This window comes from Rattus rattus, chromosome 10 (genome assembly GCF_011064425.1).
Source record: "Rattus rattus isolate New Zealand chromosome 10, Rrattus_CSIRO_v1, whole genome shotgun sequence".
In the NCBI taxonomy this organism is placed as follows: domain Eukaryota; kingdom Metazoa; phylum Chordata; class Mammalia; order Rodentia; family Muridae; genus Rattus; species Rattus rattus.
In genome coordinates, this window is record NC_046163.1 from 49179873 (window position 1) to 49204617 (window position 24745).

The 24745-nt window shown below is 41.9% G+C and overlaps 1 protein-coding gene across 1 annotated transcript in view; it reads right to left on the reverse strand.

Annotated features, from left to right (window-relative positions):
• Window positions 1-3050: 3050 nt before the first annotated feature.
• The window catches only part of Ddr2 (discoidin domain receptor tyrosine kinase 2), a 102598-nt gene continuing 80903 nt past the window's right edge, over window positions 3051-24745 (reverse strand). Inside the window, exons 9-17 of the mRNA XM_032915259.1 lie at window positions 22422-22484; window positions 21446-21576; window positions 19000-19210; window positions 17406-17629; window positions 16011-16138; window positions 13882-14070; window positions 13379-13613; window positions 11401-11550; window positions 3051-8176 (exon numbers count right to left, since the gene is read on the reverse strand). Coding sequence (XP_032771150.1) covers window positions 8042-8176; window positions 11401-11550; window positions 13379-13613; window positions 13882-14070; window positions 16011-16138; window positions 17406-17629; window positions 19000-19210; window positions 21446-21576; window positions 22422-22484 — 1466 coding nt within the window. The 3' untranslated portion in view covers window positions 3051-8041. The remainder of the gene's footprint in view (window positions 8177-11400; window positions 11551-13378; window positions 13614-13881; window positions 14071-16010; window positions 16139-17405; window positions 17630-18999; window positions 19211-21445; window positions 21577-22421; window positions 22485-24745) is intronic.

The following is a 24745-nucleotide window of genomic DNA, read 5'->3' on the forward strand; positions in this document are numbered from 1 at the left end:
GTGTCGTGCAACTGTTTGCATGGATGCCGTGCTTGAAGACCCTCAGGAGGCTGTGTGTGTCGGCGAGGGGTTCACCACAGTCTCGGATGAGAACCGGTGCAGGACCGACCCGCTCTGAGTTAGATGAGGCCCGGAAGACTTCAGAGAAAGTCTCTCCTCCTCCACCACTTCCACCTAGCCCGGTGAGGAACCGGGTGTCTTCCTCGTTTGGTTGTACTCTAAGTTGCTGCTTCCAAAGCTTGACCCTTGATGGGCTGGACTGTTAATCTAGAATGCTTTCTTTTTAAAGTAATTTGTCATAGAAGAGTCACAACCTAGAACAATCGAAATATATTTTAATTCACAATTGAGTGTTGGGTTTTGGTTTTTCTGTTTTTACATCACTCCAAACTACTCATCTTGGGTTTGTGTTGTTTGAGGGCTTCTGCTGTTGGGTACCAGAAAAGTATGGTACACAGTGAGTCTACCCATCACTGGCAAGCCTTGGTATCTTGGTATGAGTTGAGCAGGTGTCAGCAACTCTCTCTCTCTCTCTCTCTCTCTCTATATATATATATATATATATATATATATATATATATATATATATATATATAAAATAAATCTGTCTCTACACTAAATTTGGACACTGATCTCTTCCTTTTATGGTACAGTAGGTAAGGATGTGTCCTTTGCTCTGATAATAAAACTCTACTCTTGGTTCTTAGAAATGTTCCCAGAATTGACGGCCTCTAATTTGCAAACGGGACTGATGAATAACTGTCAGTTGGGGCTGTGGAGTTTTTCTTGTTCATATTTTTCAACCCTCTTCCCTCAAAAAAAAAAAAAAAACCCACATTCAGTCTGGCTCAAAACTAACTCAGAATTTTACCCAACTCATTGATGGTAAAGGGTCACGTGTTGCCCTGTGTAGGATCCAAGGACTGTGGAAGAGAAGGATTTACAGATGTGAATCCTTCAAATAGGAAATGAATATAAAACTATAAATGGGAAACAGTTTTCTTGTTCTCTACAACTTAACCAATCCCATGCAAGCTGCTAATGAAAAACTGAATGGACATAATTTCCATCCTCAGTAATGACCTACATACAAATAACTCATCTGTGTGTTTGTGTCTGAGTGTGCACAGATGCAAGGCGTCACTCATGTCTGCCTTGGCACTATGTGTTGACAGCGGAATTATCTCTCCAAACATCTCCAATCCCCCTGTTCCCTTTCCCTCCATCCCACTTCCGCCACTCAGGTGTATAAGTTCCTGGTCTTGGGTCCTGAGACAGGAAGTGCACTCATGAACATGTTTCTTCGTTGAGAATTCATACCTAGTCTCTTTCCACGGTGACACTGCTGGAAGAAGAGTGCTCATGTCACTCAGAAATTCTGCAGGTTAAAGTAAAATGCGGTTGAGATCCTTCCTCCCTAATCTCTGTTGCGAAGTTTGCATCTGGATCCCAGGTGTATACAGTCTTGTTAATTTATGCTTGCGTGACCAGCTGCCTGAGACAGACCATATTTGGATTTAGCAAGGGTTTCTGTTCCTTTAAAAAAAAGAAAAAAGAAAAAACAGCCCTGTAGGAGGACCAGCAGTCTCTATTAATCTAGACCCCAGAGATCTCTCAGACACTGGATCACCAACCAGGATCATACACCAGCTGAGATGAGGCCCCCAACACATATACAGCAGAGGACTGCTGGGTCTGGGTTCAGTCAGAGAAGATGAACCTAACCCTCGAGAGACTGGAGGCCTCAGGAAGGTTAGAGGTCTGGTGGGGTGGGTGGAGTAGGGACATCCTTGTGAAGATGGGGGAAGTGGGAAGGAGGTATGGGATGTGGAACAGTCAGAGGGTGGACCTGGAGGGGAATAAAATCTGGAATGTTAAAAATAAATATAAATAAATGGATAAATAAACAAACCAACGAAACAAACCAATACCTCAGTAATGACAATGAAGGCTCTCAAAACAACCCTGGAAACTCAGGCTCCCAGAAGTGGCCCAATAAGGTGAAGATATGAAACAAGGTTTCTACTCCGTCGGGGACACACAGCCATGTGAGTTAGCTGTCAACTGATATCTAACAGAAGCCTTTTCACGCGGCCCTCTGTCAGACAGCCCTGACCAGCACGTCCTCACTGAACGCACCCACTACAGCTCTTTCCCGGTGCCTCTCACCACTCCACAAATCGTGTGAAGGAGAAAGATAGCAGCGACCAGAACTGTTGTCCCGGAGACAGAAAGAAGACTGCATCAGTAGCATGACTCTTTAATCACTGGTATTTACAATTTATCATCTGACAGACTTACAGGGAATAAATAAAGAAAAATACAATTGGCACCACGCTCCATTCCGTTTTCTAATACAGAGGATTTTTATGTGTCCGTTTCAGAATGACTGTGACCATTTTAAGCAGAAATTAAATCCATCTGCTATTTAGCCCTTGACAAAACACATTACCCACCACAGGCTTTTGAAAAACACCTAGAGGTTGTCTCCTCATAGAAGAGTCCACCGTATTACTACAGGAAGTAGCTCCTCAGGAACAGGACATGGGGCAAGAAGAAGGGAGTCCATAAACAGCAAAGAACAATTTTGCACTGAAAGGAATGATTTCTTGATGGACAGCTGTGGTTGTAGATCAGCCTTGGAACTTAGGTCTGCCCTCCTATAAGACCTGTAAGGTTACTGGCAAGGTGTCTGTAGGAGAAACTATATAGCCTTCTTCAGAGGGCTGAGTTTGGAGCCAGAGTCTTCTCTCTCTCTCTCTCTCTCTCTCTCTCTCTCTCTCTCTCTCTCTCTCTCTCTCTCTCTCTCTCTCTCCCTCCATCCCTTCCTTCTTCTCTCCCTCCCTCCCTTTCCGTCCCCCCTTCTCTCTCTGCCTTTGGTCTAGTGCCATGTAAAAACTACCCTGCATGGCTGCCTGAATTGCTTTCACTATTACAAAGGCTACAAGGGTATACACTGCCTGAGGGCACTTTTTTCTTTCTCTTTTTAATTGAGAATAAGCCCTCTATGTTATAAAGCACTTCTCCCCCAAATTAACACAAGTGATACATACTTTCTCCATACTTTATTCATTAAAAACATAAAATTCACAAAATATTCACTTGTGAGCTAGGAACTTCATAAGCCACAGACAGTTAGTTTCCTGTACTCCTTAAGAAAGTCAGGGTAAAAGTGTCGAACAGAAAACCCAAGGTCTAGGAAATTACAGTTTCAAATGTTCCCCAGGAAGCTGTTGTGCTTGTATTTAGTTTAACAGCTAAGCAAGGACAAACAGTTAAGCAAACAAAGCCTCTCTGGTACTCCGAAGACAGCATTTAACCTCACATTAGGGGCTTATATTTGTGTCGTCTGTGTCTTATTCTAGCCCCATTAAGTGCTTCCATTCTGTCCCATTTAATTCTTGACCAAAGTACTGCTTTCTCCTAGACCCCTCTCACCAACAAGTGTCCTGTTCTTCTGTTTGGAATCCCCTTCTACTTAAAAGCCCTTATATTGTTACTCTTCTTAAGTTGTTCTTGGAGTGTTTGGGATACCAAACAGAGAGCTAAACGCTGCACGTGACTCCTTTGTGATGCTGTGGCCCTTCTGCAACAAGCAAGGAAGAGCTTTATTTGAAAGTGGATTCAGCAAAAAGGTGGAGTATTGTTCACTGATAAAAGAGCTTGTCTGTTTGATGTTCTCTCTCATGTATATCAGTTTGATGTTCTCTCTCAGGTGTAGAGTAATACCTAGACGGACTCTTTATCCTGTATGCCACCAAAGCCAGGTTATAAACCAAGAAAGGGTCATAATAGCCAGTGAGCAAATGGGTACAAGGTAGGAAAACTGGCACAAGCCAAGTCAGGCCTAGAGTTCAGTTTTGAAAATGGGTCAAAACAGACCATGGTTTCAGTGGAGGAAAATAGACTAAAATATTTTCAGTGGTTGGGGGGGGGAGGACTAGATTCAGGCTAAGGCTATTCTGCACTGATTCTTTTGTAACTTATTTCAAGTCTCAGATAATTGCAAATTAAAAATTTTCTGAAAAACTAGGGACAACTAAATGGTCCTTCCCTAGTCTTTTCCGGCCAGCCTACTCAAGTCCTGAGTAACTATCCGGTTTCCTTTCTTCTTAACTCAGGATCCCAATTAATTCACCAAGCACCAATGACATTCATCTGTTGCCAGAATAGGAAACTTCAAAAAGGATTTCCCAGAGTAGACCAGAATGTGCATCTTGCAAAAACATTAGGGGCTTACCCCATATAGTGCCCAAGGGCATAGGCTTCAAAACAAAACAAAACAAAAAGACTATACTGCAAGCACAGGCCCACGAATTCAACTTAGCATCAAAGTTGCAAAAACCAGTGGGTTGCAATTCTTTTCTTTTTGTCCTGGATGAAACCAGACACTGTTCAGTTTTCTAGTGCATGTCTTTAGAACATCTTCCCACATTTCCTTCATCCTGACACGCCCCCCATCTCCTCTTTACTTAAAACATATGGCCTAGGACCACATCACGCTTTTCTCATGGGATGCCTGGGTGGCAGATTGATGAACTTGTTTCCAATACGACACACGGCTCGATCAAAGATCGGACAAAAGTTAGTGTTGTCTAACTTACACCTATTGTTCCCATGTTCGCTGTGGCCGCTTTAGACCAAGCTATGCTGAGCATTATTGAAAGTGGATTCAGTCCTTCATGCCCAAACAGCACATGGAACACCAAGTCCCGTGCACAGACAGCACTGTCACCGGCCCTAGATGTGGTCTAGAACTCACAGGAGAGCAAACTGCCTTCTGTACCCACTTCCCCTGAGACGAGGAGCTCACTCCCTGATGGCTCGGTGGGTACATGTTTCTATATCTGTGAAGACCATGTGCTTCCTCAATTCTGCAAAAATCCCTTGCACTGCCTATCATGTACCCACTATCGGTGTAATAGATTCAGGCCCCCTCACCCAGCATTTCTCCTTTACTTCCTTACCCTCCATTCTTTCCAAGTCACTTATTCTAGCCTCGCTCAGATCTCTTTTCAGGTATCAGCATTGACTTCATAGCCTCCAGCCAGCCCTGTCTCAACCACGTCTGACTTGCCTCACCCTGCGTCCTCCCCATAACCTCTCCTTGCCTCTCTATATGGCGCCTTCCTTTTTATTTTCCACCCCCATCCTCTCCATCCAGCCGCACACACACACATCCGTGTAACCACTTTTAAAAAACACTACCCACAGACTTGTGTACAGTCCTCTTTTGTTATACAATTTGGAGCATTCACAGACAATCTTTCCACAGCCCCAACAAGGCATGCTGTCCTCAGGACACTTGTTTCCATTCCAGGTCACATATGTGACATAGTTATATATTTGCCTGGTCAACAGATCAAGATTTGAACATAGATACTAGGCTATAGATCTATAACGTAGAGAGAGATATCGATCCATGCCTAGCAAATGTGAGCTCTGGGTATGATTCCCTAACACTGAAAAATAAATGGACCTGGCTATTGTATGTATGCATTCGTCAACAAAGCTATGAACTGAAATATGACTGTCTAAAAAGGACATCTTGACACAAATGATCCACATGTATTGTGATCACAAATAACTTGGGGAAATAACAATCACCCACAGTTTCTCATCCGTTTCTGCTTTCTTTAGATTTAGATTTGAACTACCTGTAAGTCTTTTGAGTAAGCCCTCACCATCTACCGTGGTCGGCCACTCAGACCTGTACTGCTAAAGTCTACTAGTGTAAATAGAAACTAAAACTGTGTCTATAATACAAAGGTTTCAGTGCCAGAAGGTGGAGCCTTCTTCATACCAAAAAAAAAAAGTGCCTGTACATGATGATACATATTTGATAGCCATCTGGAATAGATTAATTCCATAAAGCAAAGACCTGGAAATTTCATTTTTAAAGGGGTACAGTGAGCTGGGGGCAGGATCTTGAAGAGAATATAGACAAGAGTTGTGAAAGAAGCATGTCTGACCATAGAACTATCAAATGAGATAACATGAAGGCGTACCTGTTCACTCTAAAGTAGATATAAGGCAGGCATCGGTGTTACTTAAATGATGTCTCTGAGGATTACTATTACCGGCCTCAATTCTCTGTGCCGAAACTGAACCTACATCAACCACAAGTCTGTTCTCCAGCAAGCACAAACCATAGCAGAACTCCAAGAGATTACTAGATCACCTAAGTCAATTTTTCTTGTGAGACAGATAAGGAAACAAATTCAGAGAGACAGCAAGACTTGGGAAGATGGCATACTTGGCTTGAGGCAGAAAGAGGGCCAGAGTTCCCAACCCAATGCTGTCTCTTACCTCTCTGATCAAAGTTAGCCTTGGGAAAGACGAAAGCTGAGAATGGCAGAAAAGGAGAGATAAATTTGCTATGAGTGAATGGGATCCACAAATTAAGACTTAGGGTTATACCTATGCTGTGTCCTGTAGCCATGCTGAACCAAGAAGCACTCGGGTTTCTAAGAGACCGTGGAGCAAGCTGAAAGGACAGGCATAAGCAAGCCACCATTATTATACCTTGGCTTGGGAAGCTTATTTGATAATCTTTTTTTGGTTTCCCTCTTTAGGATTTAAGGGGTTTGTAACCTAGATTTCTGCTGAATCTTAGAGTCTGTGGAGGATGAAAACTTAGGATCTGCTCTAAGATGACTCCTGCTTGATTGTGTATCAGTTCTCATGAATCCTGAAGCCAGAGCTTCATGCTTTGCCCCTGGCCAACCTCTCTTTGGCAAAACCACTGTCAGTAACACCGAATGGTCATCCTTTTATTATCCCATATGTAGCCAGTAGTCAAGAACCTCTTCCTTGCATAGTTCTTCAGCTAGTATCAGAAACTTTTCAGAGATGAGAGACTCCCCATCTCTGGGGAAGCCCATTCACCTGTGTATGTTCTATTTCTATAATTTCCCAAGTAAAGAGTGGAAATCAGTCTTCCTACAACTCCTTTCAGGGGTCTTGGCTAAACTTTTGAGAACACTCCAAACATGTCTCTTGTATGTTGACATGACTTTGGATACTTATGTTTGAGAAGTTGAAAACCTAGCCTAAAGAGTCCCACAAAGGCATCACGTAATTGAAAGAAATAGAATTGGACAAGAGGAACCAAAGAAGCAACCATTAAAATATCAAAATGCTAGGCTTTACTGATTAAAGTCAAGTTGTCACTAAAACACAGATGAAGACCTTCACATGTTACCAACAAATAGTACACTTACTAGTCATCCTCCAAGGACCTCCTTTCCTATAACCACAGTCTACTGGGAATCTTGTGCAATCTTTCCCTTCTGTGTCCTTCTGTCCTTCCAGCTTTACAACAGACATTTCTTTCTACCCATATGCCCTGTTTCATAGGTAGGCCACGACCTCTGGCCATGATTGAAGAAAACTTTCATTCCAAGAAACAAGGTAGAGATTTTTAAGTACATGGCACTCACTTTGAGGAGATAGCTAGATAGCTAGATAGACAGATAGATGGATAGACAGATAGACAGACAGAGACAGAGAAATCTGAGAGTCATGTCCAAATCAGAAAATCACCCATTAGTTGTGGAATGCCAAGTCCTGCAATTCTTCATGACTACTAAGTATTTTCCTTAAGCCTAATCTCATGGTTCCCAAGACATTCATATTCTTCAAGTTTTTTCTTTCTAAAGGTATTTTTACAGAAAGTGACATGGAAAAATATTGTAGGATCTGCACACTTATAAACATAAGCATAACTTTTATAAATTATCTTGAGTTTCTAGTCTTCATTATCTAACCCTTTGGTATATCAAGTAACACTTCTTTTACTAATATCTGCTCTATATTTTTTTTCTTTTTTAGTTATTTCATGTAAAAAAAAGTATATATGAGTCAATGGTAGGGAACAGGGAAGTGCAGTGGAGGAGGTGAGGAACAGAGAGGGCAGAGTGACTAATTCTCTGTCTCTCGGGTCCATTGACTGTCCAGCTGGAGTGGCTTAGATGTGGGTGAGCGGTAGGTCTTGTGGGGAGGATCTGGGCCACAGGAACACTGCCAGGTACCGATGGCATCACTCAGCTCCTTGTTGAAGAAGCAGAAGGTGTATTTCTTGGAAGGAGGGTCGGTGCTTGGTTTCTCTTCTCCAGCAACTGAGCATCAGCTTATACACAGAGTCGGGGCAAACGGCTGGTTGAGGGAGATAGATCTTTGGGAACACAAATTTGAAAAGAGAGAACATTACGTATTAGGAGGCAGGAGGAGAATGGGCTATAGCATAACTTGATGTGTACCCTCGGCACTTTATGGAACTTAGAGACAGACATGGGTGCTGTGTTTATTCTCCCAGCACAAGAGCTCTATCTTATCACCTTCTTCTGCTCTAGCCCTCTCAAGCAGTATTTCGTGATGGGCCATCCTGTGGGCCCTGCCTTCCTGCCAAAGGTTACACCAATGCAAAAGGGACTCTGCTCTGCCATCAATGAGGGCAACTCTTGGCTGAGCCAATATGACAGAAATAAAGTACATTTGTAGCTTCAGCTCCATAAAGAATTTGAGGTTTTATTGCAATTTTGATCAGAACAATATTTCAGCCAGATGTAGAAGTTGGGAGGCAGGCTGTACCCTAGCAATGCCCACCATTGCTCTCTGTGTTTCCCCTCCTCTGTAGTGTTCTCATTTAGATGAGATTAGATTGCACTAACAGGCGTATTCGCGATGCCCTAATTCCAGCCTAGGATGCTACTCTGAAGTTGCCAGTTACCATCTCCACAAGCAAGATTCTACTCTGCTGGCTCCCAATCCACCTTCTGCATTTTATAATTTTTTACTATCAGCTCCTTAACTGTACTTTTTAATACCATGCTATATTGACAGATTACTAAACCATACTTAACCTTTCCATGATCCCTGAACCATCAAAGTATCATTGCCTTTGCTGAACCCAATCTCTGTACCTAGTTAGTTCCCATTGCCCTGTCTTATCTCATACAACACCAGCCTGTATTCTGTATCATAGGAGCTGGGCTTTACTCGGAGTCTTATAATCATGTATGCCCATCAACTCTTCACTGACAGTAAAAAAGACCAATAGGCAAAAATATTTGACTTCTGCTAAAATAGCAAATTAGATGACTATTAAATCAGATACAACAAAGTTGAAGTCAGAATTACAAAGCAATGGCTACGAAATACCAGGCATTAGGAAGTAACCATTACTGATAATTGGCATTCTCAGATATTACTGATAAACATAAAATTGCTGGGCTCTTTCTGAGAACTTTAGAAAAAAAAGTATTATAGTCACTTTAAGTTCTAGTGTGGTAGAGACAGGCCCAGAGTCCTAGTACTTGGGAGGCTCAGACAGGAGGATCTGAGTTCAAAATCACCCTGGAAATGTGCAAGACTCAACCTCAAAGGCAACAACAGCAATAACAATTTCACTTGAGAAGTTCCAGTTACATTTCATAAGACCTCATATCACACATATCCTTTTGTGACCTCTTGTAACACCAAAGTAAAATTTAAAGCAATTTAATTTTAGTAACTAAGTTCTGTTCATACTGTGAGCAGTCAAGAAAATGCCATCTGGAATTTCTTCGCACCTTGTGATTATAAATTGAACACAAATACCAGATGCACTTTTTTTTAATTTCTTTTTTCCCCCCACTTTTAAGGGTTGGAGTTTTTGCTGTGGACATTTAAGCATTTGAAATTTAGAATTCCTATCAGCCACACTGTCCTCCTCCTTCCGGGTATCTCCTGTGCCCAGGAGGTTGGATGAACTAAGGAAATGACCGTATCACATTTGTGTAGCTCAGGGACTAAGGAAACCTTGAAGAAGACTGATAAAGACAACACTGTCTAAATCCGCTCAGATCAAATTCTAGAACGCAAGTACTGGAATTTCAACTATAAACACAATAGTAATCAAATTTTACCAAATCTAACAAATTTGTATTTAACCAGCTATTTACATTTGACATGCCAAATTCAGAAATATCCTCCTCAAAACTTAGAGTTGTAACTGAGACGTGACCCAGCACGTGACTGTCATATTTGCTTTTGGCCTGAATCCAGTCAAATCCCTGACTCTAGCCCCGGATCCCGGGGAGATGGTCAGATGTGTGTGTGGTACAGTGCTAGTACCCTGTAGGTAAAAATTAGTGGTCCTTTTTACATACACTGCCTAAAACTAAATAAGAAAAGTAAAGTTCTAAAAGTTATTATAAAAATGAGAATTGCTATCATTTTCAATTGGTTAAAATTGCCATGTTCTTATAAAGCTGCATAACAGAGTTGAAATACCATTTGATGGCTTAGTGAACATTTTTAATATGGTGAACACTAATATAAAACTAACAGAATGCAGGAAAGGACTTGGCCTTCCTCTTGTGGCATGGGTGACGGTCTTGTTTAAAAACTGACTCTGCGGGATTTCTGTTGATAATCATTTGAAGAAAACCAAGAGGCTCACAATGACCCCACTTTTGCCTATGATTCTAGGAATTACTCGAGCTAAGACTATTATTTCAATGAGTGGGATCCATTTCCTAATTGAGCACACAACTTTTAACTTGACCTGTGTGGTTTAAATGCATTAATCTAGGAAAGAAAAGCTTTCTTCTTAGTCCACTGCATATTTCATAAAGACAAGAGCAAATCTTTGCTTTATCACAATAAGAGAGCAGTTATCTCCTGTGCTGGATAGTTTTCCGTCAACCTGACACAAGCTAAGGACCTTAATTATGAAATCTAGGGGACCTCAATTAAGATAAGATCTCCATAAGATCTGTCTGTATGCAAGCCTATAGGGCATTTTCTTGATTAGTGATTGATTAGGGATGACCCAGTCTACTGTGGGTAGAGTCATCCCTTGGTATGTGGTCCTGGATTCTATAAGAAAGCAGACTGAGCAAGCTATAAGGGTTAGGCCAGTAATCAGCCTCCTCCACAACCTCTAAATCAATATGGAAGCATAAACCAAATAAATGCTGTACAAGAGCATTAAAAACTTAGCCAACCAAAGAAAGCTTGGTATCTCAGGGAGTCAGGACTCTGCATGAGTTTGAGGGCTCAGCTGTCCAATGCCCCCAAGAGGATCAATTTGCAGGCCCAGAGGCACGTCCCCAGAGAAGGACCAGGGCACACCAGTCCTTTTGTGGATGTCCAAGTCCAGAAACATTGTTCACCAGCCCAAACCCCCCATCATATCTTATTCTAATTTTTTTAAGCAAACATCATTGACTCCCCTCACTCCTCTTTTTACCACCAAGTAGACTTCCTGGATGATCTAGATTTACAAATAGACTGAACCTAAGATGGAGAATTTGGTTGCCATCCTTGAGCTGGGGCCTTCCGACATAGTCAGGACCGTCCTTTCTCCTTCCCTTGAGAGAGAGCACCCAAGACCGTATTCCCCACAGTCCGTACCTGCCTCCCTTGGTCTCGGAAGAACTCTCCAGTATTCTCAATAACCTGCTCGTCCGACAGCTGGGAATAGGGCTGCTCCTGGCAAAAGGTGAAAGTCTCCCACAGAGTCACCCCAAAGGCCCACACATCACTTGCCGTGGTGAATTTGCCCTATTGAAGGAGAGGGGGGAAAAGTCAGAGCAAGCCAGGCCCACAAACAAAGAACCTGTTCCATGCCCGTCATCGGAAATCAATCTTCCTTCCCCCGACAAGGGCGAGCAATGCAGACACTGCCGAGATGTGCACGGAGGAACTGGAAGTGGTGATGTGAACTTACTGGAGAGCCGTCCGCTCTCCCATCCCTGTAACCTCAGCTTAGGCCTGCTTCTCTTGGACATGTAATCCAAGAGCTGTGAGGATGCAGTTCCTAAGCCCCTGGACTGAGTGTGAGAACAGAGGCCTCTGGGCTACCAGCTCTCTGAACACTAGAAGGTCACCTGGAGGATATAGACCACTTTGGGAAAAGCCTAAGTTAGCATGAGAAATCAATTGTTTTGATGGTAGGAATAAAGAAAGGCTTTTAAGGGCCTGGAATTAGGCCTGGTGGATCCAGGATTCTCACTTCCCTATTCATTGATGGCCCCAGTCTTGAAGATGACTTTATCAAATAACAACACTGAGATCAGATAGGATCAGTGCTCAATAAACACACATTTTTCTATTTAATAAAGATAGTGGTACAGACATGTAGAGGGTATTGATTTTTTAGATCAGAAAAATAAAAGGAGTGGTTCACTAAATTATTCCGGTTAATAAGTCCATTAATAATTTAACAACTGGATTAGGAAACATAGTCCTCTGAGGGTAACCCCATGTGTCTCTTTTGAATACCACACAGCTGCTCCTTTAGATTAAAAATAATGCTTACATATGTTAGAAGTTGATAAAATAAAGGCTCACATATATGGATGAAAAGGTCACCGGGTTTTTATACAATGGCAACTATTATATCATCATTCTTGCTCATTTTCTTTTGTTTTATTTTTTTTTTTGATCCAGGATCTCGCTATCTAAGCCATGTATGTGTCTAACAGCAATTCTCCTAGTTCAGCCTCCCATGTATTAGGAAAACAGGCAGACAGAAGTATTTATTCATCTTCCAAAGGACCTGAGGTCAGTGCCCAGCACCCTGTATCTGCCTGCAACCCCAGCTCCAGGGGATCTGACATGTTCCCTGGCCTTTGTAACCGTGTGTCCTTACATGCACATCCCTACTTACTACAAATGCGCATGTACACATGTACACACACATGCACACACACACACACACACACACACACACATGCACATGCACACAAACACACACACTTGTATATTTAAAAATAAAAAAAAAAATCAAAGACATTACACACGAGACATGCATGCACAAGAAAAAACCCTCAAAGGCAAGATTCCAAAGCATTAACTTATCTTTGTGGTGATGTTCATTTTTTTTCATTTCAAAATTAACTTATGAATCCTGCATGACTATCAGGTAGAAATAAGCAGATGAAGTAGAAATGAACAAAATCAAACCAGACTCAGACTTCTCTCTGATTCTCTGAATATTATGGAAGACAACCAAGGTAACATTGTAGAAAGTGAGAATTTATGGTTTAATAATTGATAAGGGGCATGGTCATAAACTTAATATGGAAAAATATATTACAACATATTTTTTTAACAGATAAGGGTTTTAATGCCCAGAATTAAGACCATTCAATGGGGAGAGCTAAAGTTTCTAGAGTGGTGCATTACCGTTTCCCAGAAGAAGTAGGCAAGTCTATAATAACAATGACAGCAAAACAACAATAATAAAATGCTCGGAGAAGAGCCTCTCAAATCAGGGGAAAATGTCAAAGTCTACTGAGCTCGCCTCCTGCCACCTCCAGTTTGTCCCGTTTCACACCTGAACAGCAGGTCAGTTGCTGGGACGAGGCTCGAAGATGTAGAAACTCACCAGCAAGATGCTTTCCCAGGACATCCAGCGGATGGGGAGCACTGCCCGGCCCTGGATCCGGTAGTAGTCACCACTGTACAGGTTTCTGCTCATTCCAAAGTCAGCTATCTTGATGGTGTAGTTCTTGCCCACTAAGCAGTTGCGCGTGGCCAGATCTCGGTGGACAAAGTTGAGAGATGAAAGGTACTTCATCCCAGAGGCAATCTGGGTAGCCATAAACTTGAGGTTGGCGTAACTAGGAGCACACGTAAGGAAAAAGAAAGCAGCTATGGACAGGGCATATACTAGGCAACAAACCAGGGTTGAACCATATCCTGCCTCCACTCCCATAGAATGTTTGATTTCCCCTAAAGGGTAGCTGCCCCATCATCCACCGCACACGAATTGATCCCCCACGCTAACCCCACAACAACTGATACCTTAGCATTTACCACTCCCCGTTTTCAGGCCCTGGAGTTACTCTCATGGCTGCACAGTAAAGACAAAGGACCTGACTCATTTACCTGACTGTGGCATTGCTAGAACCAGAACTTAGAGGCTCGTGGCGAGAAAGAAACTGATTGAGGTCTCCGTTTTCCATGTATTCCGTGATCATGCAGAGCGGGTCCTCAGTGATGCACACAGCTAAGAGACGGATGATGTTTGCGTCCTTGAGCCGAGACATAATCTTTATCTCCTTAAGAAAATCATTCCTTTGGAGGGTGTGATTGTAGATAAAGTCAGGGGTCGTCAGAGTCAGGACTGAGAAAGGAAGGAAGCACGGCAGCGCCCCTTCCTACCCATCGCACCAAGCCTGGCTCCCCATTGGATAATCTTTGAGATAACAGACAAACAGGCACGGGACCTATCCCATCCAACTTCTCCATGAATGCAATGGACCTTTATTGAATTGATGATAATGTTTTCAAAAAAAGCTCTATGACTTACTTTTATAGCCCTAGCATTTGGCAAAATGCCCACTAAATAGACTGTTGTTAATATTACAGATGTAGATGGGTGTCGCTTAAAACCACCCTGCAAATGGGGCTTTCCATTAAAGACCAACTCAAGTGCTTTAAGATATTTGCCTCTTTCAAAGGCTACTAAGTCATAATCTTAATAAAGTGAAGCCACTTTTTTTACAAAGTGGATAATCATCCTCTTCATTATCTGATCATTATTTTTTTATTTGCTCCTACTGGCTTCTCTCAATACCATCTGCACTGGCAGTCAGCCATAGCACACAGGAGATATGGTAGAGTTGTTTGAAAGCCATTTGGGCCAAACTGGTAATGGTTTGAGTTCATAGCAACAGCCCCATTTGAGTTGTACATTGCCAACATGGAGCCAATAGCCTACATTCCCAAAAGCTACATGGGCCAATCAGAAGTCTCCAGTGAGTTTTACAGGAATTCTGCACTGAAAGTCAAATTCTGTCGATATAAATTCTTGGAACCAAGGTAGTCGTGATTCAGCGTCTCCCCTGTCCTTTTCCTGTGAAATCCCAGATCATGGGTTGTGGTGACGTGTGAGGATCCAGAACTTAAGCAATCCATCACTACCAAACCAGACAGTATAGATAGAATCCGCAAATCTCACCAACCCAAGCAACCCAGAAATACATTGTCTTATCTCGCACAGTGTTTTTATTCCATTTGCCACCCTCTGCTGCCCTGTGAGAAGATTAATATGGAGAAGATCCCATCTCATGTTAATATTCGTAAGACAAAGCTCTTGGTTAACATGCGAAAGCCCACACAGAGTCACTTCCTCACCTTTGTCTCCGCTCCAGTCCACATCCTGCCCACCGTAAGACTTTTAATGAAACCTATCATCACTTTTGAATTTACAATAATTTAGGGAACTAGGAATAATAAACTTCCTCTTGGGGTGCGTATCAGCAAGACATATCAAGACAACACTCATGGGAAGATGCATGTGGTATCCAGATGTTCAGGTTTCCCTGGGACAAACTATTAGTTTCCCACCAGCATGGCTCTCTGGGTGAGGATGAACTCACCGTGACTGTAAGGGCAATGCTGTCAGAGAGCAATGCAGAATTCTACAAACTGCAGTCTGTGTAGTAAAGGACCCAAGAGACCACTAGCCAGTTGGGGACCCTGCTAAAGGACTGTGGATTCTTTTGCTCAGAGGTCCACGGATGTGTTTCCAAGTAGAAGTAGCTTCTCTTTTGTGAGGGGCTGCTGAACATAGAATAAAAGGAGAATTAAAGAGAAAAAGAAAAACAGGATGAGAATGTAAACAGAGACGTGGGAAAATGGAGAATCCAAAGGTGTAGGGAGAAAGGTATTTGCCATTAGGAAAAGCCAGCCAGAGGAGAGGGTGACATTCAAGATTATGTCTGGGTTTCAGAAGGGAAGAATATATTTGGGCTATTGTGTGACAGGTGAGGGGACTTAAGTAAGTATATAGCAAATATAATATAAATGTATACATTTGTATTTGAAAGAGACAGAGAAAAAGATGGGCACTTCTGGTCAGGACGTATAAAGCCTTATAGTGGGACAGCTTATGGGACAGCTCACAGACCTTCCCATCTCAAGAGAGGAAAGAAAAATAAAAGCTCGAAAATGTTCAGGAATATTTCTAATCCTAACCATGAAGCAAGCAAAAGAAAATTCAAAATGCAGACCTGGCATTCTTGTTGGCATCTGCTCGAAGCATTTTCACGGCCACCAGGACAGGCTGGTTAGCACTGACATCTAGTGCAAAATCTTTGTCTTTGAATTTTTCCATTCCCTCCACTTCACAGAGATGAACCTAGACAAAAGTCATCCAGTCTTAGCATCATCCAATCTCCTGGAGATACCTCCGTATTCTTGCTGGGCATGTCCTGGAGATTAACTCTTACGACTCAGGCAAGATAATCAGTGACCAATAAGAGGCTATGGGTGACATAAATTTGATTCAAGTAATTGTCAGAATTAATAAACAATGCTAAAGGACCCAGCTAATATGATACATCGGTGCCCTACAAAAATGTACATTGGATGGATTATTGATAGGAAAGGAATGAAGCTATAATGTAGTATTTTATCACAGCGTGTCACTAGAAAATAACATTTGACATAATTGCTTCCACTTTGATTTGAGAAAGTTAATCCCTTAATCATATAAACATAAGGCAATTCCCTAAAATAATCCCTTAAATGAGGAGAATGGTGTAAATTATGCCTATGAGTTAGAAATAGTATAGTGAGCATAGAATTTCAACCCAAGGGACAGGATGAGTCCATGTGACAGTACAGACAAATGTCCGGGGTCTCTCTGCCTTCTCTGACACCAAACCCCCCAGAAGGAGAATACTCGACCCAGACTGGAAATCAACATCATATTCATTGGAAACCAAGTGTTGCATTTGATGATGTAACACTTAAATAACAGGACTCAAAGATTCCCATTACAGCCGAAAACATTGCTCTGAATTCTCTGAAGGTTCTGATAACTTACGTAAGAATTAAGAGGCAAATGTCTAATATTTCATGCACCATTCTGAGAACAACTCAGAAGAGAGCTCCTCCTTATCTTTGTGGTGATTTCATTCCTCTGTGGTTAATTCCAGGACCAAAAACAGGGGCGAGGTTGGTTTGGTTTTTTGTTTTTTTGTTTTTTTTTTAAACCATGTTGACATATAACTCTCATTAAGAGGGAAAAATTGTAGCAAGCGGCTGGGTGTTCCTAGAGAATCCACAAAAGATGATGATATTCATGCTCCCCACCCTCAGAAACCTATCGTAAACAGTGTTTGAAAGCTTGGGGGAGTTTTCAGGATAGCTGAACTCTTGTGGCTCTCTTCCTTTTAAATTTTTGTATAAAAAACGGAAATTCTAGGAAATCTACAGCTCTTACCCAAAGATGAGATTGACCATTAACTATCTAGAGAGCAATGCAGACAAACAGGGAAGGGAGACCTCTGGCTGAGAACCCACTTCTAGGTAAACACTTGTTCTACTGATCCTTTTTATCCCCACCCTCCACTTCCTTCAAGTCATCAAGGACAGGGGTCTCATTCCAAAAACCAACTCACCTCCCCAAACTGGCCTTCTCCCAGCTTCTCTTTGAAGGCTAACAGTTTCCTGGGGAACTCTTCCACAGCCACATCTTTTCCTGAGAGCAAGTCCATGGTGACGGCAGGCACAGAGTAGGTGTTGCCGCCTGTTACTCCCTGGAGATTTACTATGTCGGCTTCTGCATAGTGGGGCACGCCCTCGGGTCCATTGGGCTGGGCCGGCTTCACAACACCACTGCAACCTGAGAAGACACAGGCCCTGAGTCTGGTTCGCAAGGGATTTAAGAAGATCTGAGGGGATAGCAAGAACTCAGCCCCATGGCAGCCTAACCTTCTTCATACATACTTACATGCGGACAGTTGTGCTTCCTCTAGACACCTTTCTTTTGGACTTCGGAATGTAGGCTGCCATTTTGTTTTTCACTTTTCCTACAGGGCACTGTCATGAACGAGTTCCCTGACTAATCCTGTGGAATTGTGTAGCTAAGCCTTAGGAAGGTGCATGCTGCTGTATGGGATGGTACTCTTGAAGGTTGGAAGTTTAAGAGCAAATTTCTTTAATTTCAGAATGCTACCATTAATCTAACAGTCCAGTTTGGGAAAGAAAACATCATATTAAATTTATAGACTAGTGTTTACCATAATTGTAGAAAGTTAGAATATAATTGAGATGGGAGATGTGGACCTTAGGAAATAGGTTAATTACTTTGGTTCTGTTAAGAAAATGAGTTCATATGTAGTCTTTAGTTTTGCTGTTTCTAGGAATTAGATGAATTCAGTGGTCTCTTCCTTTGATTTTTACCCCATCAGTGATAAGGTGGATGTTAATTTCCTTTCTTCTTTCTGCACATTTATTCCTGAATGAGTTTCTGTGTTTCTATTTAGTCACACCAGCTGGCTCAGGCCTTCCACTCCTGGATATAAGTCCTCTGCTGCTGATCCTGTCACCTCTAAGCTGATGACCATGGACTGCTTCTGAGGATACCATCTGTGACCCAGTACCACTTCTGATGTTACCCTGTAGCAAAGGGGACTGGGCTTTGAAGCAACTGGCGTTATATACCTTATTCAATACTTTTATTGAAAAGAGCCAAAAACATATTTACTATAAAAATAAAATCTTATACTAGTGTGATGATGATTTTACCAAAGAGAAGTCAACAAATTAAGCCATTCAACTATCCAGAGAGTTACCCAGAGATGTAGAATGCCTTTGGCTTCATGTCTCTTTTCTCTTCCCATTGTAATTTCCAGTCTAGAATTTACCCTCAGTAAAGTCTGCTCTCAAGTGAGCACAGAATGGGCCTTCTCTCCCATTACACACGGAACAAGAAGGTTATCTGGATGAGACTACTCAGCTTCTTCTGGTAAGACCTCAATAACATTTTGACAGTGTGGGGGTCCCTCTGAACGTCTTATGTTAAGAATAAAAGAAAGGGTCTCAGAATAGACTAGAAGCAGCAGCAATCAAACCTCAAGGCAGACTGTGCACTTCTCCAGACTTAGTGGCACAGACTTAGTGGATTTGGTTAACCTGTACCAAGACTGTTATGCCTCTACCATATCAACCAAAACTTCTCTCTCAACCTTCTGCCTATTATTTCATCCTCACCGGACTCTTCCTCTCCTGGAGCAAACTCTGGGAGCTTTCGGATCAGTCTGGATGGCTCCTGGTAGTCAGGGCGAAGGGGAAAGATTCGATCGTAAGTAGAGTTGGACTCCTGTTCACTTGGTGATGAGGAGTGGTTGTTATTGAACATGCTGGACTCGCTGGGCAGGGAAAGGCTGACTGTCATTTCATCATCCAGCATCCTCCGTGAAGCCTGAAAGTCATGGATAGAGAGGGTCGTCACTCATTCTTTCTAAAATCCAGCCCTCCTGCTCGGTTTACACCTTCACCACCACCCCTACCCCCAGGAACACTGCAGCTGGCAGGGAGGCAGACTGGCACCATGGATTCCTGTGTTACAGAAATTTAGCCAAAGGTTCCTCTTTAGATGGCGGACTTTAACCATCTAACTCCTGCGTCGGCAACATTCATAAGCGTCCACTGGAGCACTCGTCAGCCTCATTTACATAGCACAGTGAGATCCTGTAAGTAGCCAAATACTTTCTCAGGTTTTTAGAGTTGTGGAAGTTCTATGAAATAACAGGTTTTGTTGATTTGTGCTTTAACCCTTTGATCTGTATAGCCATAAACCGAAATGTCCATTAACTTGGGAGTTCTAAAACATGCTAAATTAACAGTATATCTGATCACCCTAGTACTATCAGTTAGAATAACATGCTAGGTTTCACTAACCCCCAAAAAGAATGAAGAGTTACATCTAAAACAGGAAGAGAAAGTGGGAAAGAACCAGCCGTAGTGGCATACATAGTGTCTAATGTGACTGCCAAAGTCTAATGTGACTGCCACCTTCAACGAAAGAAAACCGCTGGCATCTGGTGGGTGGAGTATTTGAATCTGAACATGTAAAATAGTCCATTTTACTAAACACACATACACAGTATCTTAGATCTTTCTACTAGACCGGCCAGTCCTGTGTAGCAGTAACATACTCAGAACAAACATGGAACCCAACACATAGTAGGTTCTCTATCAATATGGGTTGACTTTCTCAAAGAAGTATTGCTGAAGACACCATCCAAAGTATCAGCAAAAGTTGGTATGGACTAAAAATATATTTAGTAGTGCTGTCGGTATGTGTATGTAAGCTTTTCTACACAAACAAAAAAAATTAGATATTATCCCAGCAAGAGATCCAGAATACCATCCTGGGGCACTGCGAGTCATTCTATAAGGCTATATACAGTAGTAGAAAGAATTTCTTGAAGGATCAAGTTAAAGATCCAAAGGCAAAAACTGCTTCCCAGACTGGCTTGGATCTCCCAGGTGAGGAAGATGGCTTAGCAGATTTCAGAAGAAAGACCCAGGGACAGGTGGTAAATTCTAGATCAAATAAAGAGGGGCAAAGAGTCCAGAATAGAGAATGTAGATTCTCTCTCTTTTTTCCTTGAAGTAGAATGTAGTCCTACTAGACTATTCAGTAAGAGCGTACACTAGTTCTCCACCCCTAACTGAGGAAATACCGAATGGAGAGTCAGTCAGTTTTCTCGAAGGTTGTGACTTCTGCTAGGTTGACCACCCTCCAGTGGACAGTCCACACCTATGACTACATGAACAACATAATATGGACACACAGTAGGTTTTTTAAAAAAGAAAGATAAGAAGTTGGGAGGGGTGGGGAGGTGACATTAGATCTGGGAGGAGTTCAGGGAGGAGTGCAGTAGATAGATATGATTGAAACATGTTGTATGAAATTCTCAAGGAACTAAATAATTTTAAAGAGTATATGTTAGTTTCAAGCAGCCAAAAGAAACCTTAGTCAAGCAGCATTTTCTGCCACAAACTGCCTATTTGCTGCCTTCCTGTTGGAGTTACCCATGTAGATAGGAGTGCGTTTCAGTCTTCTGAAAAAGGAAAAGTCTTAGCGTTTCACACTGGCGCCTTGAAACATGCACGTGCCCTTGAGGAGATGCTCTGTACTCTGCTTTTCAACTCTTTAGATTTCTATAATGGGTTTAGGCTTCATTTTGTTTTTCTTTCTGATGGTAAGGTCTTTGTGAGATGCAAAGAGATTTCCTCTTCTATGAACTATTCCTGCCCCCAAATCCTTAAAACTAACTTTGATTGTGGAGCAGTTCAGAAAGGACCACAGGTGACTTGCTCGATTGAAAACACACACAGGTGCCTTCACTCTACCTCAAACCCAATAAACCGGATTCTTCATGGGAAATGCCCAAGTGGAGGTTTAATGCCTTAGAAAATGTTTCCTAAGATTTCGAGGCAGATTCCAAAATCTTCACTCTGAAGGTGAGAAACTATGTTCAGCTAATGCCTTTCTGGGCTCCCTTCACCAGCCTTTCCTCTGTTTCTTGGTTGCCTCAGAGAACTTATCAGCCACTTAGTAACTTTTTGGAGTTTGGTCTTTGCTCCTGGTGTCATGGTCATACAGGAAATGGAAGTACAGCTTCCTGTTCATACTGCACATCCTCACCTTCTCTAGCATCTTCTGCCAGAATTGCCTCCACAGGATAATGACGATGACAGCCAGCAGGATGAAGATGATGGCCACCAAGCAGCCAATCAGGATCCGAGTGTTGCTATCATCGACTTTAAGCATGGGATCTGTGACCAAGCAGAGAAGCAAAGAAAAGAATCACTTCCTAGGGCAAGTAAGAGCAGAAGGGACTGGAGCAGAGCATGGAGACCATCCCTGTTTCTTCAGGAGGATTCCAGAAGGTTCCGTCCTCATGTGTATGCTCTTTATTGCTCATTCTTATTACTTAGCTCCTATTTCCTAGTGAGCTCCATCCTCCATGGGTCACCACCCTCCCTCTCTCTGTCTCAGACTAAATAGCAAGCAGGTTTCATACACATTCCCACATTTTGCATTCCCATATTTTGTCTGTGTTGTCATGGTGTGGTACAGGCTCTTTTAATGCTTGTGAAGATATAGGCGAGGAATGAGGTGAACTCTTCATTCTGGAGATGGGCCAAGGGAGCTGAGATTCCTCTCAGAAGAAACCCAATCAAGCACATTTCCAGATTGCTGGCTGTTATAGCCAGTAACATGGCCAAGCAAGGACTGTACTTGGCGCATTCCTCGACAGAGAGATAGAAAGCTTTTTGTTCCACGGACTCCTTGTTTGTGAGATCGCTGTTACAGGTCTCATATAGGAATGCCTCCTTACTTGTTTCTCCTCCAAGCTTCCTAAACATCCATGGAACAGTTGGAACACTCTAGCTTCTGCCCCTCTCAGCTGAAGAAACTCATGAAGGGTGACAAATCAGAGTAACCTTGGGTCCTTCACTTTGGGGGTGGACCATTCTTCCTTTACCACACAAATTTTCATTCAGAGCCACACAGAATCAGGCCACTCATACACAGTGAAGAGTTGTAGTCTCTTTTGTTCTTTGTCTTCCAGGAGGTAACTTCATCTTAATATTGTACAATTACTAATCATACATACCAAAGGTTGTGGGTGCCATAGGAGAGGTGGGCAGGGCTCCAGAGTTATTATACATTGCAGCATCTGTCACAGAAAAAAGAGTGAATTAGAGACTGGGAGCAGACAGCCAGGCAATGGCACATCTGAAGATAGCCTAAGACCTAGTACATTGTAAAAATCAACATAGTGGGTTACCAATAGTGTTTTAAAAAGTTATACATGTATTAACTCATGACACCAAAGCCTGTAAATGCAAAATGTATAATGTCTCTGAAAAACAAAATAAGAAATAATCCACAAATACATTCAATAAAGTAGAACTACCTGTACAATAAAGACTTTATTTTTCTGGTGCCAAACCAAAATTGTTGTAAATATTATATATTGTCACAATATAAAAAGTTAACACATGGTGTGTCAGAGGGCTTTGGTCATAGATCATCATAAAACATACATGGAAAGAAGGGCCTAGAGTCAATACTATGTAGTGTGAATTCAGTGGATATATGGGCACGAAACAAACCTATTATAAAGACAGTCATTCCTCCCTAGAATTTAATCAATTAAACAATAAAGAAATCAAACAATTTAAATTGTTTTCTAAAGGATTTTTTCATTGTGCTTCATTGTCCTAATTCTCAACTTAAGGCTTCATTCATCCCTTGAGATAGAAAACTGTCTTTGAAGTGTCCTATACTATGATGCTGTGGCTTTAAAAGAGAGACCCCAAAGTGTAGTGGCCATACTGACATTGGTAATCAATTTTTACCTCTCATCTGTCAAGAATTAAAATATGAATTTCTCTTCTACGTGATAGTCTTTCAATAAATCCTAATTTTTGTTAGCATTAGTATACAATTAAAGAGCTTCTGGTGTCATCTGAATGTGCTAAGTTCTCAAGAATCTAGAAGAAAATGACATTACCAAGACATACGATTTTAAACTCAAGAGAATCCTAGGAATCTAAAACTTAGTCCAAGCCATAGTTGGCCAAAATAAGACAAATGTGCCAATCGCTCTGCCAAGATTACCCAAGAATACAAGTAGGTGGACATCTGTGTGTTCTCCCAGACGATTTTCAAGGATGTGAGTATTTACCTTCCGATTGTTATTACAATCTAAGCACCCCTTCTTTTGAGCATATACCATTCTGCTCTGAATATATTATATGAACCAATTAGTCTGCTTGCTTTTAAATACATTGGCATAGAGAGCATTTAGGCACCAGTGCTTTCTAAATATGCACACACCCTCTTACCCTATTAGCATAGCCTCATAAATGAACTATCGTGACATTTTCTTCTTTAGAAATACATCAAGTCAGGGGTTGGAGAGATGGCTCAGACATTAAAGGCCAAGCTCACAACTAAAATTAAGAAAAAAAAATCAAGCCAGCAAGGCTGTTATCTTCTAATCCATGTCTGGGCTTCTCTCTCTCTCTCTCTCTCTCTCTCTCTCTCTCTCTCTCTCTCATCATTTTATTTTATGCTTGTACTTTTCGTCAGGTTAGATGCAGTCACACCATTGACACTATTTAGGAAAGCCCATGGTTTCGTTCCCTGCTCTTCCTGATTGCTTGGGCTTGGTGGCACTCTGGATTAATTCTAAAAAAAAGCCATCTTTGTCTTCCACACTAAAACCCAGTGGCATAGATGAAGTCACAAATTCCACTTAACTTTTCAAGGCTTGGTGCAGCACAGGGTTTCCATGAACCCTACACTATACTCAAGGATGATTAAGTCATTTTTAGGCTGTACTGGCAAATGTTTTGAGTTGTTATAATGACACTGTATTCAAGAAGCTATTTCTTAGATGCATTCCTAAATGCTAGTAATAAAGCTAAATATGTTTCAGATTTGTTTTCTTTTCTTGTAGTATAGAATAGAATTTATTCAGGGCATGGGAGGGGAATTCAGAGGGTAGTCAGGGCAGAGAAAGGCAGAGAGAGAGTGAGAGGCGAGAGAGTGAGAGCAAAGAGAAGAGAAGAGAAGAGAGAAGAGAAGAGGGAGAGGGAGAGGAGGAGGAGAGGAGAGGAGGAGGAGAGGGAGAGGGGAGGAGGGAGGGAGGAGAGGAGGAGGTAGAAGAATAGAGGCTGGCCATGAGCACATGGAGAGAAGGGAGGAAGGAAATGGGGGAGGAGAGCAAGAGTCAGATTTCTTTTCAAATATTACAGCAACAAAGAATAAACAAAGATAGCAAAAGATTAGTAATGAAAGCGAGTGATAGGAGTCCATTGTTCTCGTTACTTTTGTACATAATATTTAGGGATTTTTATTTGAATTCTTTGATAGTACTTAAATGCTTCCCATTAATAGTCTTAATTTGTATCGCTTTTGGCACATTTT